The sequence below is a fragment of the Sus scrofa genome, chromosome 9 (assembly GCF_054392235.1).
Source record: "Sus scrofa isolate SSC_HxYL_T2T_F1_AM1 chromosome 9, Sscrofa_HxYL_maternal_Yorkshire_Landrace_v2.0, whole genome shotgun sequence".
Classification (NCBI taxonomy): domain Eukaryota; kingdom Metazoa; phylum Chordata; class Mammalia; order Artiodactyla; family Suidae; genus Sus; species Sus scrofa.
The window spans coordinates 90,464,394-90,484,375 of record NC_139391.1 but is presented as its reverse complement, the minus strand read 5'-3'; the positions used below and the strand labels follow the sequence as shown (position 1 = coordinate 90,484,375).

The window sequence follows — 19,982 nt, the reverse complement described above, 5'->3', positions numbered from 1 at the left end:
GACTGCCCCCAAGTTTCTTCCAGGAACCTGGGAAGAAATAGCCCCCACTAAGCAGTTTTAAAAGTACATGGGAGACAAAGTGAAGTTCCAGTCTGATATCATTTCACAAATCATGCTATTCAATATGCCAGTTTGTATGTAAATATATATATATATATATATAGTTTCTTATCTAAATTAAAATTAGGGTTATAAAATTGTAATATATTTAAGGATTAGTTTTATTAAAAACATGAAATTAAGATAATAATTTAATTATAGAGCCATGTAAAGATTAAATATCATACTACCTTGTTATGATGCAGCCATAAGTATTTTAATTTTTTAAACCTAGAAAGATCAATGACTTCTGTCAGTTCCCTGGAAAGGAAAATAAAAAAGTGAACATTAGCAACAATTAGTTCATTTATGGGTAAGGCAGCTTATATGACTCTCAAGGAACTGGAAATGACTATTCTCTGTCCTTTCAAAATTACTGGTACACTTAACATACTAACTTCCTAAAGTCCATCTTAAAAACATCACTCACCTGGGTTAAGATTTTGTCAGCCAGATAAAGCAAACGCTAAAAGTTTTGGAGAGAATTTTATTACATTTAGTAGAAATTTATACCTCAATATAACTGAATTTATTGTGACCCTCCCAAATTTTAAAAGATTTCACTGAAAGGAAGGCAGAGGAACTAAAGTAAGTGCAGAAGACACCGGACTTACAAGGAAATGTGGGAAACACCACTGGCTTCTGCTTCACCAGTGCTGGCAGGGTTCAACCCTGCCTGGATTGTCTAGGTCTTAGCTAAGTAGATTTAAGATGTGGAATTTGCAAGAATCCAAGAGACAGAGCTTGGATAAAGTGTTTTACTCTCCTTTTGTTGCTTATTAAACATGGGGTCAAAAATGTTACCCATCCTTCTGGAAGTGTGCAGGATTCCAGACAGCCAAGTGGCCCTGAGTGTTGTTGCTGCTGCAGCTCACTCAGTGAAGGGGCAGACCTAGGATGTAGAGGGGGAACTGTTGGCAAAGAGGTCACAGCCTCTGCAGATCATTGGCCTTTTGATGGCTGTAGGCTGGAGTGTTCTGATCTCATTTATTTTTCAGGACAGAAATTGTGAGCCCGGGCCAGGTATATATACGTATACATCTCTATCTATCAAACACTCACAGAGCACACCGTGTGTGCAAGGTACATTTCTAAAACACTTTAAAAATACTGTTAATTAATATACATTAATTCATTTGTAGCAACCTCCTTTCATAATTATATTTAACCTTGGGACATTGAGGGACTATTTTTTTTAATGTTTATGAAAACATTTTTAAAATCATGAAATGACATTTCTAAATAAAAGAAAGCTTTCTTGCAAACCTAGTTACTGTCATCATACCAAGTTAATACAGTATTATTGGCAGTATTCCTCATACTGTACACTATATCCCCAAAACTTGTTTATTTTACAACTAGTAGTTTGTACTTCTTGATCCCATTCACTATTTCTTGCTCCCCGAAAACCCTCTTCTCTCTGTTCTGAGAAAAATATGCAGTTTTCTATGTCAACTTCTATTAATGATGACAATGATTCGTGCTGACGATAATATGTCAACTCTGTTGTTGCAGTATACGTGCACTATGATTTCTCAAGGAGAGACTGATAAGATGCTTTCTTTTCCTCAAGGGCAACAGAGACTTAGGCAAATAACCCAGTTTACCCAGTTTATTGGCATCTGGACTGTGAAACATTTTTTTTTGTACCCAGATGGATTAAATGATAACTTGGTATTCTTAGGATATAAAATGTCCTTTAGCCGAGATCACCAATTATCCACCGTCAGATCAATATTTCTAATTTTTCTAGTGCTTTAAAGTTTTTCTTATTGTTATCTGCTTATCCTAGTGATCAATCACATGCCATTGTTAAAATCATGAAAGGCTTAGAGATGTAAGCTTTTGATGACAAAAAATATTTATTGTTTTCATAAAGCTAATTGATCTACAGAAAGATTCAAAGCCTGACCTTAAGTTTGTCAGAATTACCTACCATGCTTGTTCCATCCTAAATACGTATGTTTAAAAATTTTTAAACATTTCTTTGTCAGCTATTTATTCCCATACTAGGAAGAGATCCAGGACTATTACAAAGATAAATATTATTCACTCTACCAATAAACTAAAAATACATAACAAAATAGGTATGTTTATTAATAAAGGATGTTCTTAGATCACCAGAGATAAAGTGATTAACTTCATTTATAAAGTAGGATATTGTCTTTAAAAAGTAGCTGAGTTACAAATATTATATATGAGTAGAATATATCTTAAATCTATTTAGAAATAATACATATAACTCACAGAGATTAAAAAGTACGAAGGGGAAAAGAAGAGTAGGAATAGGGTCATTGTCAGGAAAATGCTAACTGGCTGTACGAGGGTCACTTGTTGGCTAGAAAAACTGTGTCAGCTTCCAAACCAACCCTACTTCCTCTTCCACGTGGGTTCTCTAGAAGAAGAGCCCACTATGCCATCTGTCACCTTGGGGAGCTGGAGTGGAATCAAAGGAAGTTGTTATATAAGGGAGAGTTCTTCCTACTTACCAGTAAAATTACTATAAAGCTAGAGGTTATATCTAACAGGGGTTAGAGGTATAGTATAGTGGTATAATGTCATTATTATCCAATAATGATAATCATATTAACTGTACCAAAGCTAACTGAGTGCTTTCTGTGTACCAGGCCCTTCCCTACTTTCTACCAACTCATCTAATCTTCACAACCGTCCTGTGAAGCAGGTAGTATTGTTATACACAGGTAAAATAGGTTTGCCAGATAAAATCCAGGAAACACAGCTACGTGTGAATTACAAATGTCCCAATGCATTGTAGGATATACTTATACTAAAAAATATTATCTCATTTGTTTCCCTGAAATTCACATGTAACTGGATGGTCTAAATTTTTAATGGCTAAACCTGATAGCCCTAGAAATGAGGTTTTTGACGTGTCCAAGATCACCAGACTAGAAGAGAGAGAGCTGAAATGCAAATTTAGCCGGACTCTGTAATCTTTGTTTTTATCCATTTCAATATCCTGCCTCTTCCATAGAGACTATGGATACCAAAAAGCATCTAAACTAATTAGAATATGCTACTTACCTATCCACAGAGGGAGAAAAGATCAGAAAAGAACATCTGAATCTATGAAACATAACATGACGCTCTTCTACTTCTTACATAAAGTACACTTACTTTTGAGAAAGAAACAGCTCAAAGACATCAGCATCCCTCTTGTGGCCACATATCTTAAGTTGATCTTCAACTGCCTGATAACATATAATTAATCTGTCAAGCCACATTCCACTGAGCAAAAATACTGAGGCATTTGCCGTCAATAACAATAATGTCTACAAGAAGATCAAAAGAAAGGTGAATATGGTGGCAACAACTCTAAACTGATAAATTCCAGTACTACAATTATACATAACTTAATCATTTGTGGTTGAATTTCATTATTCTTAATCCTGGGCACAGTTGTGTAAATAATTTTTAATCAAGATTTTAAAATGTGTAAGTGTACATATACACCAAAAACAAGTTTTCAATTCTCCATGAGGAAGAGTAATTTAGTCTTTAAATATTTCTTTCAACACAAAGAATGGATATTTGGTAGGTTTTCCACATTTTCAGAAGACAAGGTTGGAAAGGAAGTAAGAATATAAGGTACGTTATCATAGAGTTTCACCCTGTGAGTTCTCAATAAATTTCAGATGAATGAATGCATGAGTGAATAAATGTCATTTCTTTTCTCTACAAAGAAACAGTGTCTTCATTTTTTAAGAGGTACTAACTTACTTGCACTATGGGGATTTTTAGTGGCAAATAAGCAATTTTTATTCCCATAGGTTTTGTTCTGAAAATACAAATCGAGCAACAGCTACTTAAGTGCTTTGCTATTACTTCTTCAAGTCTTTCACTAAGTTACAAAATAACATTTATAGGTCCCATGGTCTAAGATGATGTGGAAATTTTAAAGCCCATTTATAATTTGTCAATGAAGGGGTAAAGCTAACAAGACACAACAAAAGCAGAAAAGTCATTGCACTTCTGGAATCTGACTAACATTGTAATTACCAGAGTCAAAACAGTCGCCACATTTCAGCTGGGATTTGTTGTGGGTGGTGAGGGTGCAATGTCAGTAAGTGATTTATGAAATTTTGACAACAGTTTGGTTATTTAGCAGAGGACTTTAAGAAGAGTTAGATTTAATGGGGTAAACAAATATCTAAAGACGTGAGTAAGACAGATATCCCAGGGATGGAGAACAGCTGTTAACTGATATTCCAAACTTCCTTTGTTACCCTGTTACACAAGCAGAATCTTGGGGCCTGGAGAATTTATTGGCTCAGGTGTAGGCATTTCCATTAGGGCATTCTGTGACCCTGATAAGCAAGCTGAATCTAGGGCTTGGAAAAACCTACTGGATCAAGCTTAGGCATCCACATCTGGATATTTTAACTTAAACATCTAAACAATCAGCTTCTCCTATATACAGTTAATCTCAATTTTGCCAGAGTGTTTGGGATGTGAAAGACAGGTCAAAGTAGAATTAAAATTTTGCAGATATCTAGTAAAATTACAAACATGTTTTTAATTTGATCTCATAATTCCACATCTACCTCTCAGAAATACACCGGTACATACACACACACAAAATGTGAATATCATTGCTCATCTCACATATACATTGTCTGTGGTTGTGAAATATGCCCCATTAATTGGAATACAGGTTAAAATGAGATGTAACTTCATAATAGAATACTGTGAAGCAGTTTAGAAATATAGCAAGATGGATATCTAGACCTATAAGGATGTTCAAAATATATTTTTAAGTAAAAACGCCATTGGCAGGATAAAGTGTGTAAGTGTAATAATATTTTTGTTGTCAATAACATTCATGTGCACACAAAATGCACACACTCCAAACTGTTAACAATAGTTATCACTCGAGATCATAGGGGACTGTCACTTTCTAAGCAATTCATTTTTTAATGTTTGAGTACTTTTTGATAAGAACATATTAACTTAGCAATCAGAAGTTAATACACATTTTGAACATTTTAGTCATGGAATGAATATTCTAAGATTTAAGTAAAATTTTGAAAATAAAAAGATGAAAGGGAAATTGAAATCCTCATCATAATATGTAAATCATTGACATAATTAATTATTCATTCATGCTGCTTTTTATCATGGCGTGTTTCCTTCCAACCAAAAACCTCATATGAATCTGGTAACAAGAAAGTGTCAAAGTGACAAAGAACTCGAAAATGTGCCAAGAAGTTTCAAGTTTCAGTGAATCTGTGGTGGAGCAGTTCCAGTTCCCAATCAACAAACAACTTTACTAGCAGCATATTCCTTTCATCTGAAGAAGCGCAAGAATTCCTTCCCCGAACTATTTTTTTCTTGTGGTAAAACATACATAATACAGAATTTACTGTTTTAACTGCACAGTCCTATGGCATTAAGTATGTTCACATCATTGGGTGGCCATCATCACCACCATTCATTTTCAGAAGTCTTTCATCTTCCTCAAATGAAATTTTGTACCATTAAACACTAAATCCCCACTTCCCCCTTCTCCCTAGCTCCTGACAACCACCCTTCTACTTTCCATCTCTATAAATCTAAGCACCTCATATAAATAGAATCATGCAGGGTTTTTTTTTTTTTTTGTGACTGGCTTATTTCACTTAGCATAATGTCTTCAAGATTCATTTATGTGGTAGTGTATCTCAGGATTTTCCTCCTTTTTAAGGCAGAATAATATTCCACTGCATGTGTGTGTGTGTGTGTGTGTGTGTGTGTGTGTGTGTGTGTGTGTGTGTGTACACACACATTTTGTTTTTCCATTTTACCATCAATGGACACTTGAGTTGCTTCCACTTTTCGGCTTTTGTGAACAAAGCTGTTATGAAGGTGGGTGTACAAATATCTGAGCCCTTGCTTTCACTTCATTGGAGTACATACTCAGAAGTGAATCTGTTGGGTCACATGGTAATTCTATGCTTAATTCTTTAAGGAACTGCCATACTAGTTTTCACAGTAGCTACACACAACGGCATACCTTAACACAAACATATTTAAAGTAGTAGGTTCAAACAGATTATTGTGTGTATTGAACCACAAACTACTTAGTCTTAGTCCAGGCTGTGACTAGTTTCGTCTATGACTTGGTAGTAACTGTAGCAATGAACCAGGTAAGGTGCCTACTCTCTGCACAGACTTTTAATGAGAAGAAAGGACATACAATGCTGCAAAAGAAGCTTGCAAATGTTAAGGACTATGAAAAAAAAAAAAGAAATATGCTCTGGTAAGTGCAGAAGAAGAAGAAATACCGTCAGCCCTGGGAACTCTGAGACAATTTTAGGGGAGGATTGACAATTGGGCTGGGCCTGAAATGATGAAGAAAATTAGACACAGATATTGATGTGTGTGCATTTTAGTCAGAGAGGAGTAAGCACACAAAGGAGAACAAGTGGGGGAAGAAAGCAAAAGGCATTAGGGCCATAAAGAATTTGGCTGCTATGAAAGGCATGTAGAAGGCAACCTTGAAAACATTTTAAAAGGTGGAATAGGGCCATATTGTTTATGCTAACTTTGAAATTTAGGGTCAGAAGCCTGCACCTAGTGCTGAAACAAAACTTCTGTAGGCCCTAAGAACTCTAACTTAAAATCACATATTTTATGTAATCTGCAATTTAATTTAATATGATCTATGTACATATATAGGAAGTATGTATATATACTAACTGCATGATAAAAATCTGTGTAAGAAAGTCCAACAAAGTTCTGATCTTTCCCATGACAAATACATCAATGCTTTTAAGCAATAACCAACATCAAGTTACTTTAAAATTATTTTTTCTTCCTCTTTTAGTGCACTTGCTTTATTAGACTGTAAAAGAATGAGTTTAATAACTATTGACTAATTCATCATTGGACTCGATTCTGGGGTAATAGAGAAATATTACAGGATTTTTAAAGTGTAGAAAAGATGTGACAAAGCTAGACTTCAGGAAGATAACTCTAGCAGCACCATATATGATGGCCTGGGGTGCAGAACAGCAGACAGGAAACAAAGTTGTCTCTGGGAAAATCAAGTCAAAAGCTGATGATCCTGCTCCAGGATAGCAGCAAATGAGAAGGAGCAGTGAACAGATATGACAAGGGATGTACAGAGGGAACTTATGGGAACTGACAAGTAACTGGAGGCAGAGAATAAAGGCAAGGGAAGTCACAGGTGATGATGATAATATGATAACATGATGATGAGAAAGGTGACTAGAAGGGAAAATGAATGCAGCTGTGAAATGCTGAAATTGAGGTAGTGGTGGAACACACAGGTCAAGGGGTCCACCAGAAAGCTGCAGGTGGGAGAGCCGCTCTCACCAGAGATGTCAGGCATGTACAGCCTGGCCAGTCAGCCAGCACAAGGAGAGAGTGGGACCCAGGTAAGAGCACTGTGAAATGTCTACATTAGAAAGAGAAGGAGGAGTTCCCATCATGGCTCAGTGAAAATGAATCTGACCAGCATCAACGAGGATCCAGGTTGGATCCCTGGCCTCGCTCAGTGGGTTAAGGATCCAGAGGCTCGGATCTGGCCTTGCTGTGGCTATGGCATAGGTCAGCAGCTACAGCTCTGATTTGAATCTCCATATGCATGGGTGCAGCCCTAAAAAGACAAAGAAAGAAAAAGAAAAGAAAGAAAGGAAGGGAGGAAGGAAGGAAGGAAGGGAGGGAGGGAGGGAGGGAAAGGGAGAAAGAGAGAGAGGGAAGGAGGGAGGAAGGAAGGGAGAAAGGAAAGAAGGAAGGAGAGAAACAAGGTGGGTAAGAAGAAAGAGGAGGGATTGTTATCGTTAGGAGAAGAAACAAAACGACAGTGGAGTTGAGAGGACAGATTTCAAGAAGGCAGAATTTAAATCTGCTGTGATGCATGGGGTGGTAGAGGATACAACTCAGAAAAGATATTCAGCTTGGGGAGCAGTATCAGTAACCTGATGAGAGGGATAAGTAAGATTTCAAATTAAATGACTGACAAAATAGAAAAATAAAAATCCAACATAGAACTAGGTTGTAGACTGTTCCAGGATAGAAAGAACAAAAGCAGTTTTTTTCCACTGCCAATACCTTGGGATCTAGATAAAACAGAACACAATGTTTGAAAATTGCAGGACTAGGAGTTCCCGTTGTGGCTCAGTGGTTAACGAATCCAACGAGGACCTATAAGGTAGCGGGTTCGATCCCTGGCCTTGCTCAGTGGGTTAAGGATCCGGCATTGCCGAGAGCTGTGGTGTGGGTTGCAGACACAGCTCGGATCCCGCATTGCCGTGGCTCTGGCACAGGCCAGAGGTTACAGCTCCAATTAGACCCCTAGCCTGGGAACCTCCATATGCCATGGGAGCAGCCCAAGAAATGGCAAAAAGACAGAAAAAAAAAAAAAAAAAGAAAGAAAAAAGAAAATTGCAGGATTACTAAATCCTAGAAGAATAAAGTCTGCATTAAAACCTAGAGAAGAAAATATCTTCACTTTGACGATGTACACTGTAATGATAGATAAATTCCTATACCTGAAATCTACCGCAAGTTAGGACTTAAGTGAATAGCTGTCAATTCATTACAGAAACCCCAGCCTTGATTAATCATTATAGCTTTAAGCCTCTCTAGACAAGTGTGAGAACTGCAGAATGCCTTGCTAGGTCCTAAGTGGCCCAACAAAATTTCTGACATTTTTTTCCACTTTTTTCCATTTTTTTTCTTTTAGCCATTATCTTAACTGTCCTCAACATCTGGTCCTCAGTGTGTCAGTTTGTGCTTTAGGGGAACAACATTTCAGGGTTATATCTGTTGGAGAGTCAAGACTACAAATTTATGGTCTTATTACCTAATCTCTCAACTGACATAATTATATGTGCAGGAGATATGATGAGAGAAAAGGTCAACATAAATTAATTAGTGTGGATCAGCTGCAGTCCCCAAACCCCTCCCAGGAGACTACAGGCCTCTAGCCATAGTGGAGGGCTTGCCTGGGGTCAGCCATTGCTCCATCTCTCTGCCAGGGACCCCACGGGTGGCCTCCAGCAGACTGGGGCATTTTGCAGACCGTGTAAGGCTCCGTGGTCTGGGCAAGGGGGTACGACTTACCCTACTACTGATTTCCAGTGGGGCTTCTGCCACCTTCCCTAGGTTCGTCGTGCGTTGAACAGCACATGGCAGATGGTTGGGGTCCCAGGTCATCAGAACAGCGGGGCACGCAGAAGCACCTATGATGAACCTAGTCTGGCAACGCAGCTCATTGTTCTGACTGTTACCAGCAGTTACCACAAATCCTTAAAAGCCAAATCCTGACTTCTGTGACGTTTTCACTGTGGCCTGCAGCACCCACCGCGTCGTACCTCGGAGACAAGAGCGTTTTTCCTGCGCGGGGCACTACGTGCGGTGGATGTCGAGAGGGTGATCCGCTACGCCAGAATCATGAGTGAGTCAGACGGCCCCAAATGCCGTCATCCAGTAATAATAATTTTATTGATTTGACAAAAATTAGATTTCTGAAAATTAGATGTGTCTGGTCACCACTGGCCCCATGTGGAGGGTAGGGGTGAAAAACTGCCTTGTGGGAGAGTCCTAGCTGAGCTTAAGGCAAAAGGAAAAAAAAAAAAAAATCCATGCTGCTGATCCTTGTCTTTATTTGTAATTTTGACATTTTGTTCAATATGTACGTTTTGCATTAATTACGATTTTCTAAAAAACAATATTGCATTAAGATTCATTTTGCTTATGAGATCCTGCTGTATAGCACTGGGAACTATATCTAGTCACTTAAGATGGAGCATGATAATGTGAGAAAAAAGAATCTATATATGTATGTGTGACTGGGTTACCTTGCTATATAGTAGAAAATTGACAGAACACTGTAAACCAGCTATAATGGAAAAAAATAAAAATCATTTAAAATTAGAAAATAAAATAAATAAAATGTAGGTTAAAAGAAGATTTATTTTGCTAAATTGAGCCACTATTTGGCCAATCTCTTCCAATCTTGAAAAAAAGATATACATAATAAATATATGTATGCATAATATATTTTTAAATTGATGCCTCTCCAAGTTCTATTAGAACATCTAGCATAGACTATCTTATGATCTTATTTATATGAATTTGGTTCTCTTCTAGCTTGGGAAACTTTGGGGCCAGGATTCTATACTCTGCCAGGACCTAATGCACTGCTTTCAATAAATGTTGATTCAATTGAATGAGTTCGTTTTTTGGTTCCACACTTGAACTTGAAATCTAGAAATTAAATGTAATTTTTTGAAATGGATCAAGATAATTGTATTTTAAAGTGCTGGTATTTGGAATACAGCATTTAAAAAATTGTCTCAGTGAAGAAATCAAACAGACAATTTTTACTACTTCTAAAAAGTATCTGAGGTTTTTGGGGTAGGTGGGTAATTGTCTTTCTAGATATTGTGGAGCAAGTAATCATCTGAGAACTGTTGTTTAAATAGTTTTTATCCCAGAATTAAAAAAAAAAATGAGAGGAATGACCCACTGAGAAAACGTATGAAATAATTTACTAGTCTCTCGTCTCCCATTTTTGCCGTTAAAATGTTTTACAGCATTTCAGAAATCATTCATGAATATGCTACACAGAAAAATGGAAGTTCCCATCCTGGCGCAGTGGAAACGAATCCAACTAGGAAGATGAGCTTGCAGGTTTGATCCTTGGCTTTGCTCAGTGGGTTAAGGATCTGGCGTTGCTGTGAGCTTTGGTATAGTTCGAAGACGTGGCTCAGATTCTACGTTGCTGTGGCTGTGGTGTAGGCCAGCAATTGTAACTCCAATTAGACCCCTAGCCTGGGAATCTCCATATATCACAGGTGCAGCCCTAAAAAGCAAAAAAAAAAAAAAAAAAATGCCATGTAGAAAAATGGAAATGCATGCTACTTGGTCAATTTTGTACATTACACAAATGTAAGTTTTAGGACCATATGCAAAAACATTCAGAGAGCAACTTACAGAAGTAAACTTTAATTTCTACTAAAATCAAAATTAAAGATTTTATTCATGATTTATTTAATTTTTTTTTCTTTTTTTTGGCTTTTTGTTATCTCTTTGGGCCACTCCGGAGGCATATGGAGGTTCCCAGGCTAGGGGTTGAATCGGAGCTGTAGCTGCCAGCCTACGCCAGAGCCACAGCACTGCGAGATCCGAGCCGCGTCTGCAACCTACACCACAGCTCATGGCAACGCCAGATCGTTAACCCACTGAGCAAGGGCAGGGATCGAACCTGCAACCTCATGGTTCCTAGTCGGATTCGTTAACCACTGCGCCACGACAGGAACTCCTAAAAAATATTTTTACCTTATAACTGAGTTAAGAAGAAAATACATTTTATTTTTTTATTTTATTTTTTTTTATAATGATCATAACAATCTGATTTCACAGGATTTCCATCCCACAGCCCAAGCACTTCCCCCCACCCCCTAAACTGTCTTCTCCGGAGACCATAAGTTTTTCAATGTCTGTGAGTCAGCATCTGCTCTGCAAGGAAGTTCCGTCTGTCCTTTTTTCAGAGTCCACATGTCAGTGAAAGCATTTGATGTTGGTGTCTCATTGTATGGCTGACTTCACTTAGCATGATAGTTTCTAGGTCCATCCATGTTGCTAAAAATGCCAGTATTTCATTCCTTTTAATGGCTGAGTAATATTCCTTCATGTATATGTACCACAATTTCTTGATCCACTCCTCAGTTGATGGACATTTAGGTTGTTTCCATGTCTTGGCTATTGAAGATAGTGCTGCAATGAACATTGGAGTACATGTGTCTTTGCGAGTCGTGGTTTTCTCTGGATAGATGCCCAGGAGTGGGACTGCTAGATCAAATGGTAGTTCTATCTTTAGTTTTCTGAGGAATCTCCATACTGCTTTCCACAGTGGTTGTGCCAATTTACAATCCCACCAACAGTGTACTAGGGTTCCTTTTTCTCCACACCCTCTCCAGCACTTATTGTTTGTAGACTTTTGGATGATGGCCATTCTGGCTGGTGTAAGGTGGTACCACATCATGGTTTTGATTTGTATTTCTCTAATAATGAGTGACAGTGAACATCCTTTCATGTGTTTCTCGGCCATCTGTATGTCTTTGGAGAACTGTCTGTTTAGATCTTCTGCCCATTTTTGGATGGGGTTGTTTGTTTGTTTGGTATTGAGAGGTAAGAGGTGTTTATAAATTTTGGAGATTAATCCCTTGTCAGTCAATTCACTTGCAAAGATTTTCTCCCATTCTGTGGGTTGTCTTTTTGTGTTGTTTAGGGTTTCCTTTGCTGTGCAGAAACTTTGAAGTTTGAGTAGGTCCCATTTGTTTATTTTTCTTTTTATTGTCAATACTCTGATAGGTGGATCTGAGAAGATGTTGCTGTCGCTTATGTCAGAGAGTGTTTGGCCTATGTTTTCCTCTAGGAGTTTTATAGTGTCTGGTCTTATATCTAGGCCTTTAATCCATTTGGAGTTTATTTTTGTGTATGGTGTTAGGGAGTGTTCTCATTTCATTCTTTTCCATGTGGCTGTCCAGTTTTCCCAGCGCCACTTATTGAACAAGCTGTCCTTTCTCCATTGTATAGTCTTGCTTCCTTTGTCATAGATTAGTTGGCTGTAAGTGCATGGGTTGAATTCTGGGCTTTCTATCCTGTTCCACTGATCTATATGTCTGTCTTTGTGCCAGTACCATGCAGATTTGATGACTATTGCTTTGTAGTATAGTCTGAAGTCTGGGAGCCTGATTCCTCCAGCTCCGTTTTTCTTTTTCAGGATGTCTTTGGCCATTCTGGGTCTTTTGTGCTTCCAAACAAACTTTAAAATATTTTGTTCGAGTTCTGTGAAAAATGTCCTTGGTAATTTGATAGGGATTGCATTGAATCTGTAGATTGCCTTAGGTGGTATAGTCATTTTGATAATATTAACTCTTCCAATCCACAAGCATGGTATATCTTTCCATCTATTTGTGTCATCTTTGATTTCTTTCATCAGTGGCTTGTAGTTTTCAGAGTACAGGTCTTTTGTTTCTTTAGGTAGGTTTACTCCTAGGTATTTTATTCTTTTGGATGCGATGGTAAACGGGATTGCTTCTCTAATTTCCTTTTCTGCTTTTTCATTGTTAGTATATAGAAACGCTATCAATTTCTGTGTATTGATTTTGTATCCTGCAACTTTGCCAAATTCGTGGATAAGCTCTAACAGTTTTCTGGTAGAGTCTAAGAAGAAAATAAATTTTAAAAAGAACAGCTCTGCTCTTAGGAAAGTAACCAAGAAACTAATATATTCTAAAATCTTCATGTGTTCCTTCTTCAAGAAAAATTTACAATTTAACTGATCACAAGGACTAAAAGAATGCAAATTTAAAATAGAATGTGTGCAGTACAATGGAGATGAAGAAACATTGTAAATCAACTATATTTTAATTTAAAATATTTTAAATAATGGGATGTGGAAGATGGGGGTAGTGAAGGCACTTCCTGGATAAAAATTTCTTCCTAGTCATCCTCACATTGGTGGTTTATAAAAGAAGTGTCCCTAGCAGCGTGAGCAGAGAGAATTTTTACCTCCATGTGGTGGGATTATAGCCTGAGGTATTCAGCCTGAAATTTAAAAGATTCATGTAAAAATGTACATTCTCCTTTATAATCAATCTTGTTTTAATATAAAAATAAAGTAGTTCCCCCTAACTCCCCTCAAATCTTGGAGTAATATTTACATTGAAGTAAGACACCCTGTGTTTATCCTGTGGCTTTACCTCTCTGGCATGCTGCCATTGCCTCCAGGGGTATGCATACCCCAGTTTGAAAGCTCTATCATATCATGTATATGGATTTGGATAAGAAGAAAGGGCCCTGGACTCCAAGTCAGGGCATGTGGGATTTAGTCTCAGCTCTGACATTAACTAGTTGTTGGCCACCTTCAAGTCACTTAACGTCTCTGGGCCTCAGTTTCTGCAATGGTAAAATGAAGAAGCTGGAAGTTTAGCTAAAAAAATCTATTATTTAATTACACTCTCCCAGATTGGTAGTATGTATTGTTCACAGTAGAAGATTCTTCTTGAGATGTTGACATGTAATGGTTTTTTAAGAATAATTTTGTAGTGAAAAAGGTACAAGAAAAAAAATGCATGCAATGGCTGTCATTAATGTTACATAATTTTAAAAATTCTCTTTCTAATTTTGTCTTCAATAATTCTGGTCTGCATGTTATTTTTCTAAGTGAGTAAAAAAATTACTAAATAAAATAATCATTATCACCCATTTCTACTGTGTAGAATGAGCAAAGAATGAGCAATAGATCAGCCACAATCAAATCACACATAAAAAGATTTATCTTTTTATGTTATATGATGACCAGAACATCAATATTTTAACTGTCATACTTTTAGGTAAAAGAACATACCATTTAAATTGACAGCTACAGAGTTTTGTTTGTTTCCAAATTTTCCAAAATGAAAATAACAACAGAATGTGGGAATTCTCCATGTGTCTTTCATGTGTCTCTCATGGAATTTTCCATGTGTCTTTCATGTTTCTTCACAACTTATGAGAAAAGACACCAGCTGCCTTTGTTCAGGGCCACATTTTAAAGCATCATAAAGGATATTTGTGATATTTTTAAGCATCATAAGGTATATATGTAAACAGCCTTGGAAGTTGGAGATATTGCCTACCCCCAGAATGAAGGGAGGGTGTTTTGTTCTTTTGTTACTGTGCAGCATAATAAGGATATCTCCCTCACTTGTAATATAGATCAGGTCAGACAAGCTTACTACACAATATAAAAGATTTGGCTTCCTTAAACTCAAGGCTCCTTTCCTATAACACAACCCACTGTATCTGGCCATATCATATGGAGTAGGAATTGTGGCAAAAGGAACTGGTGCAAATATTAAAACTCTTGTCTATGCTGTTACTGTGAATAATAAACTGTCCTTAGTCTCTGGCCCCAAAATCTCATATTTTCTGCCAACACCTATAAAACTCTGGCTGGCTAACTTTTTCTTCTGCTTGTATAGGGTTTTTTGTTTTGTTTTGTTCTTTTTTTTTTTTTTAAACGTAATGCATCCTTGTAATGTGTTTTTCATCTTTTATATTTCTCCTTACCATTGCATTAACCTCCATCTTTTAAAATCAGCTAATGAAATGAGTTGTTGCATAATGTTCCACTGGAATGTATTTTATGGCTTATTTACTCATTACTTTATTGATGAACATCTACGTTGTCCAGTTTTTTGTTTGTTTGTTTTTTGCTATATAAACAACACTGTAATAAATGCTTTTGTGCTTCTGGGTTAGTACTCCAGCAGGTTAAATTCCTTGATGGTATTAATGAATCATCAAAAGAGGACCTCTTTCTCTGTAGGCTGCTATCAACTTGTTGAATTTTTCCAATCTAATTAGAGACAAATTTTATTTCCATGTTTTCATTTGTGTTTATTTAGTGAAATTATGTCTTTTCAAATGCTCATTGGTCAAAGATCCTGTCATGGCTCAGCAGTAATGAACCAGACAGTATCCATGAGGCTGAGGGTTCAATCCCTGGCCTCACTTAGTGGGGTAAACAATCTGGCATTACCATGAGCTGTGGTATAGGTCACAGATGCAAACTGGATCTGGCATTGCTGTGGCTGTGGCATGGGCCAGTGGCTACACTTCTGATTCTACCCCTAGCCTGTGAACTTCCATATGCCAGAGACGCTACCCCTAAAAAGACCAGGAAAAAAAAAATTCTCACTGGTCATTTGCATTTATTCTATGACTTGTTGTTTCATATTAATTGCTTAATTTTTAATATGAAAATGCCAGTGACTTAAGCTTTACAAGCTAAATCTGTGAAGTTTTCCAGATATTTCTTGAAGTCATCAATGAGTTGCCTTATGTCATCTTATATATCCTGTAAAGCTTACTTTGTCCTCCTCTCCCTGGCAATGCCTATTGCCCTTCGGACTAAAGAAACTTCATATCTCTATCTCCTAAAGTACCCCTTTGCTGACCTCCATAATCCATGCTCTCAATGATCTTCTAAGTGTTGTGTTTTTTGAGTTATCAGATGATGGTTGGTTCTGAGCCAAAATGGAAAACAACAGTCTCTCCTCAGCCCATGGCATGCTTGGTTATTGGGGTTTTGTAGGAACACTGCCCACAAGTAGTATTTCTTAAGCCCTCAGGAAAGTAGCCATTTCCACTTCATCTTTACATACCTGTTTTCTCTCAAAATTCACACACAATCCTCTAAATACCTCCTGTATAGGTACAGGAAGTGGCTCAGGTTTGGAAACTTACTTTAATGTTTAGGAAAGCTACAAACCTCTAGATAGAACAGCAGCTTAACCAAATAATGTAATTTTCAATGCCCAAACTGAATTTACTTCAATAGTTCTCCCAATAGCTCCATGGCTAAACTTTGTCCATCCCCCCAAATAGCTCCCCCTCAATTATCCCTTGTGCCTAGGGAGTCACATATCCATCAGGGTCCTAGGTATAGAGTGTGAAAAAGATGAGGGGGCAAGAACTCCAGGTGGTTCCATCCATTTGTCCCATAGTATAGTGGGTGGGAGTGGTAGGGGACAGTTCAAAGGAAGAACTGAGCAGAGCCCACTAAATCATGGAGCCTAGGACAGAAGACCCTTGTCTGAAATTAGGGATGGTACTGAGTGGAAAATTCTTACAAGTCAGAAATATTAATTTCCATTATATATAGGACTTCATTGTGTGATACTGTAATTAACATTGCCTTACTTTGCTCAGTTTAGACTTGATGAGTTATTGATAGAAGTTTATCTTAAGCTGGCAGAGAAACCTTGTTAATGCTAGTAAGAATACTGTGTTTTATAACACATATAATGATCAGGTATTTCAAGCACAAATTCTCTTGATATATAAATGTGTATGTATGTATACATATATATGTACTTTATGCATACACACATGCACGTGTGTATATTTATATACATGAATACACATGCATGTGCACACACACACGCGCGCGCAGCAGGCAAAGTCTACGGTGCCCCTAGTGATCCCTACTGATTTTCACATCCTTGTGTAATTACTCCTCTCCCCTTGCAAGTGGACTGGACTTATGGATTCACTTCTAATGAACAGAATATGGCAAAAGGATGACCTACCACTCTGAGAGTGGGTTACAAAAAAATTGTTGCTTCTGTCTGGGGCACTTTCTCTCGTTCTCTGGCCCACTCTGATGTAAACCAAATGCCACATTGTGAGCTGACCTACAGGGAGGCTCATATGTAAAAGCATTGATGTCTCTGGCCAACAGCTAGGGTGGACCTGAAGGCTGCAATGGTCCTGTGAGTCAGCTTGGGAAGAGTCACACACTGAAGGCACACCCAGATTCCTGACACTCAGAAATAGAGATAATGAGTTTGTTAAGCTGTTAAGTTCTGAGGTAATTTGCCATGTAGAAATAGGTAATTATACCATTATGTATTATATATAATGTGTATATTATATATAAATTTAAAATATTCAGAAGCCTAAAAGATACATTTCTTTGACCAAACTCAACCTTAAAAGAATTTTTGTCTGTTACCACATGTAGTAAAAATTTGACAAAATTTCCATCCTGAAAATTTTCAGATTAATATCTAAATCTGGAAATACAGATTTACCCTTGGAATGTTATTTACATGCAACCACATGATTAAATGTAAAAATAAATTTAACTTTCATAATAGACAATAATTTAGTTGGAGGATAACTTTTTTTATTAAACTACAACTTAATCTAAATTGAGAACCGACTTTTTAAAAAACACCATTTGGAGTTCCTTCATGGCTCAGTGGGTTAAGGATCCAGCATTATCACTGCCATGGCTCTGGTTACAGCTGTAGTGTGGGTTTGATCCCTTGCCTGAAAACTTCCACATGCCAGGGGCACAGCCAATAAACAAACAAACACTGTTTGCCAGAATGAATACTATTACCAAATCAATAAATATTTTTCTCATTTTCTTAAATGAAAACTTTCTCAAATATGCTATACAATACAATGGGACAGTGCAAAGTACTATTATTTTGTCAAATGTGAAATAGTGTCTTGGAGTTGTTTCCCCTCTATTAACATATAGATTTCTCTGAGACTCTTCTAACTTAATCATCAGACACTACTGGGATTTCTTCTCAAGTTCTCATAGTTTTAAAATTTTAGGGAGTTCCCACTGTGGTGTAATGAAATCAGTGGCATCTTGGGAGTGCTGGGATGCAGGTTAAATCCCCAGCCTGGCACAGTGAGTTAAGGATCCAGTGTTGCACAGTTGTAGCTTACGTCACAGCTGTGGCTTGTATCTGATCCCTTGGCCAGGCAGCAGTGTGGCCAAAAAAGAAAACAAAATTTCACAGCAAGGAGTCATCTTGGAAGTCATCTTTCTTTTTGACCTGGGTTCATTTTGCAGAAGATCAGTGTTAGCACTGACATGCAGGATTCTTGGAGACAGATTCTTTGTTGCTCTTATCTACATGCTACAGTGGCCAAGAAAGACTTCCAAACAAGCTCCAGGAAGCCTGAGTTATGGTGTGTGGTCACACCTGGCCTATCAAGCCATTTAAAGTGTCCTCACTGCATGAGTAAGCTACTTTAGGTGACCTGACACCCTTCATTTATGCATTCATTCAGTCAGTCAGGCATTGATATTGACCACACACTGTGCCAGGGACTGGAGCACAGGAATATGACATTCTCCAAGGAAAAGAATTTAGGAAGCAAATCACATGAGTACCCACAGCTTTAAAAATACTTTAACTGAAGTTGGTTCTACTTGATATTGGCTGGCATTGCAGTAGATCATTAAAAATATTACTATTATTTGCTTATTGCCTGAAGTGTTTCAATAACTTCTGTACATAATTTCAAATGGTCTTACTGACCATATTAACTATGTACTCTTTATGGCCTTTATTCAGCTGCTAGGTTTTTACTAATGATACTTCCATTATCACCATTTTTCACACAAAGCAAATAGAAAAGTTCAATAATCATTTTACTTAGACTCTATATTGGAAAGAATTTCAGAATAAATTTTTTTATAGAAAGTATAAAGGCATTGAGAGGTTTTTTGATTTGTTTTGGGTTTTTTCGTGTTTTCTTTGGCCACACTTGCAGTATGTGGAATTTCCTGGGCCAGGGATACAACCCATGCCACATCAGTGACCTGGGCCACTATGCCAGATGCTTAACTTGCTGTGCCATAAGGGAATTCCAGAAAATAATTTTTTTTTCATGAATTCACTTTAGATTATAAAAAAGGAAAAATTTATTTTCACAATTAAAGTATATTTTCCATCAAGCTTGGAAATTTTCCATAAGTTTGGATAGGAAAGGCAGACTAACAGCTAAATTCAGGCTCTACCCAATACTTTGTCTTTTACCTAGAGAGATGACAAATACATAAGAAGCAGAAATCAAGCTGAGAGCTATCAGATTCCTACCACTTTTGTAAATGATGGCCATGAGTGGCTCCTGCAAGCATGGACTATTAAAAACAGGTGAGAGAATAAGTGACCAAGTGAAAGAGAACAGGAGAAAAGGAGGAGAAGGAGGAGAAAAGGAATAAAAAGAGGAAGAAGGTGCAGAGAGGAGGAGAAGAGACAGAGGGTGAAGAGAAGTAAAAAGGTAAAAAAGAAAAAGCTGCAAGAGACAGGAGGGAGAGAATCAGAGGGAAGGGACACGTTATCATTTATTTAATCATCCTCATCTTTTGAAAAAAGATGTCCTTCGTTGAGGGTACTGCTTCCTTCCCAATCCTGTGGCCCGGAAAGGATGATAATCATAGTTCTCTAAACTCCTGGTATTAAGGAGATCCAAGAGAGGATAAGCAGAATAATTCCTCCCAAGTTGGAACTAAGGGGAAAGGAGGAGTCCGTTCCTTGTGATAAAGC

At 37.5% G+C, this 19,982-nt stretch overlaps 1 protein-coding gene across 3 annotated transcripts in view; it reads right to left on the bottom strand.

The window, feature by feature from the left end:
- Positions 1-19,982, bottom strand: part of LRRC72 (leucine rich repeat containing 72) — an 89,966-nt gene that overhangs the window by 33,486 nt on the left and 36,498 nt on the right. The window contains exons 1-3 of one of the 3 annotated variants that reach the window (XM_084977168.1): positions 9,190-9,414; positions 3,238-3,311; positions 291-360 (exon numbers count right to left, since the gene is read on the bottom strand). In XM_084977168.1, the coding sequence (XP_084833294.1) occupies positions 291-360; positions 3,238-3,311; positions 9,190-9,282 (237 nt within the window). In that variant the 5' untranslated portion in view covers positions 9,283-9,414. Of the gene's footprint in view, positions 1-290; positions 361-3,237; positions 3,312-9,189; positions 9,415-19,982 lie in introns of those variants that run through there. The other 2 variants (XM_084977169.1, XM_084977170.1) reach the window with 2 other exon arrangements.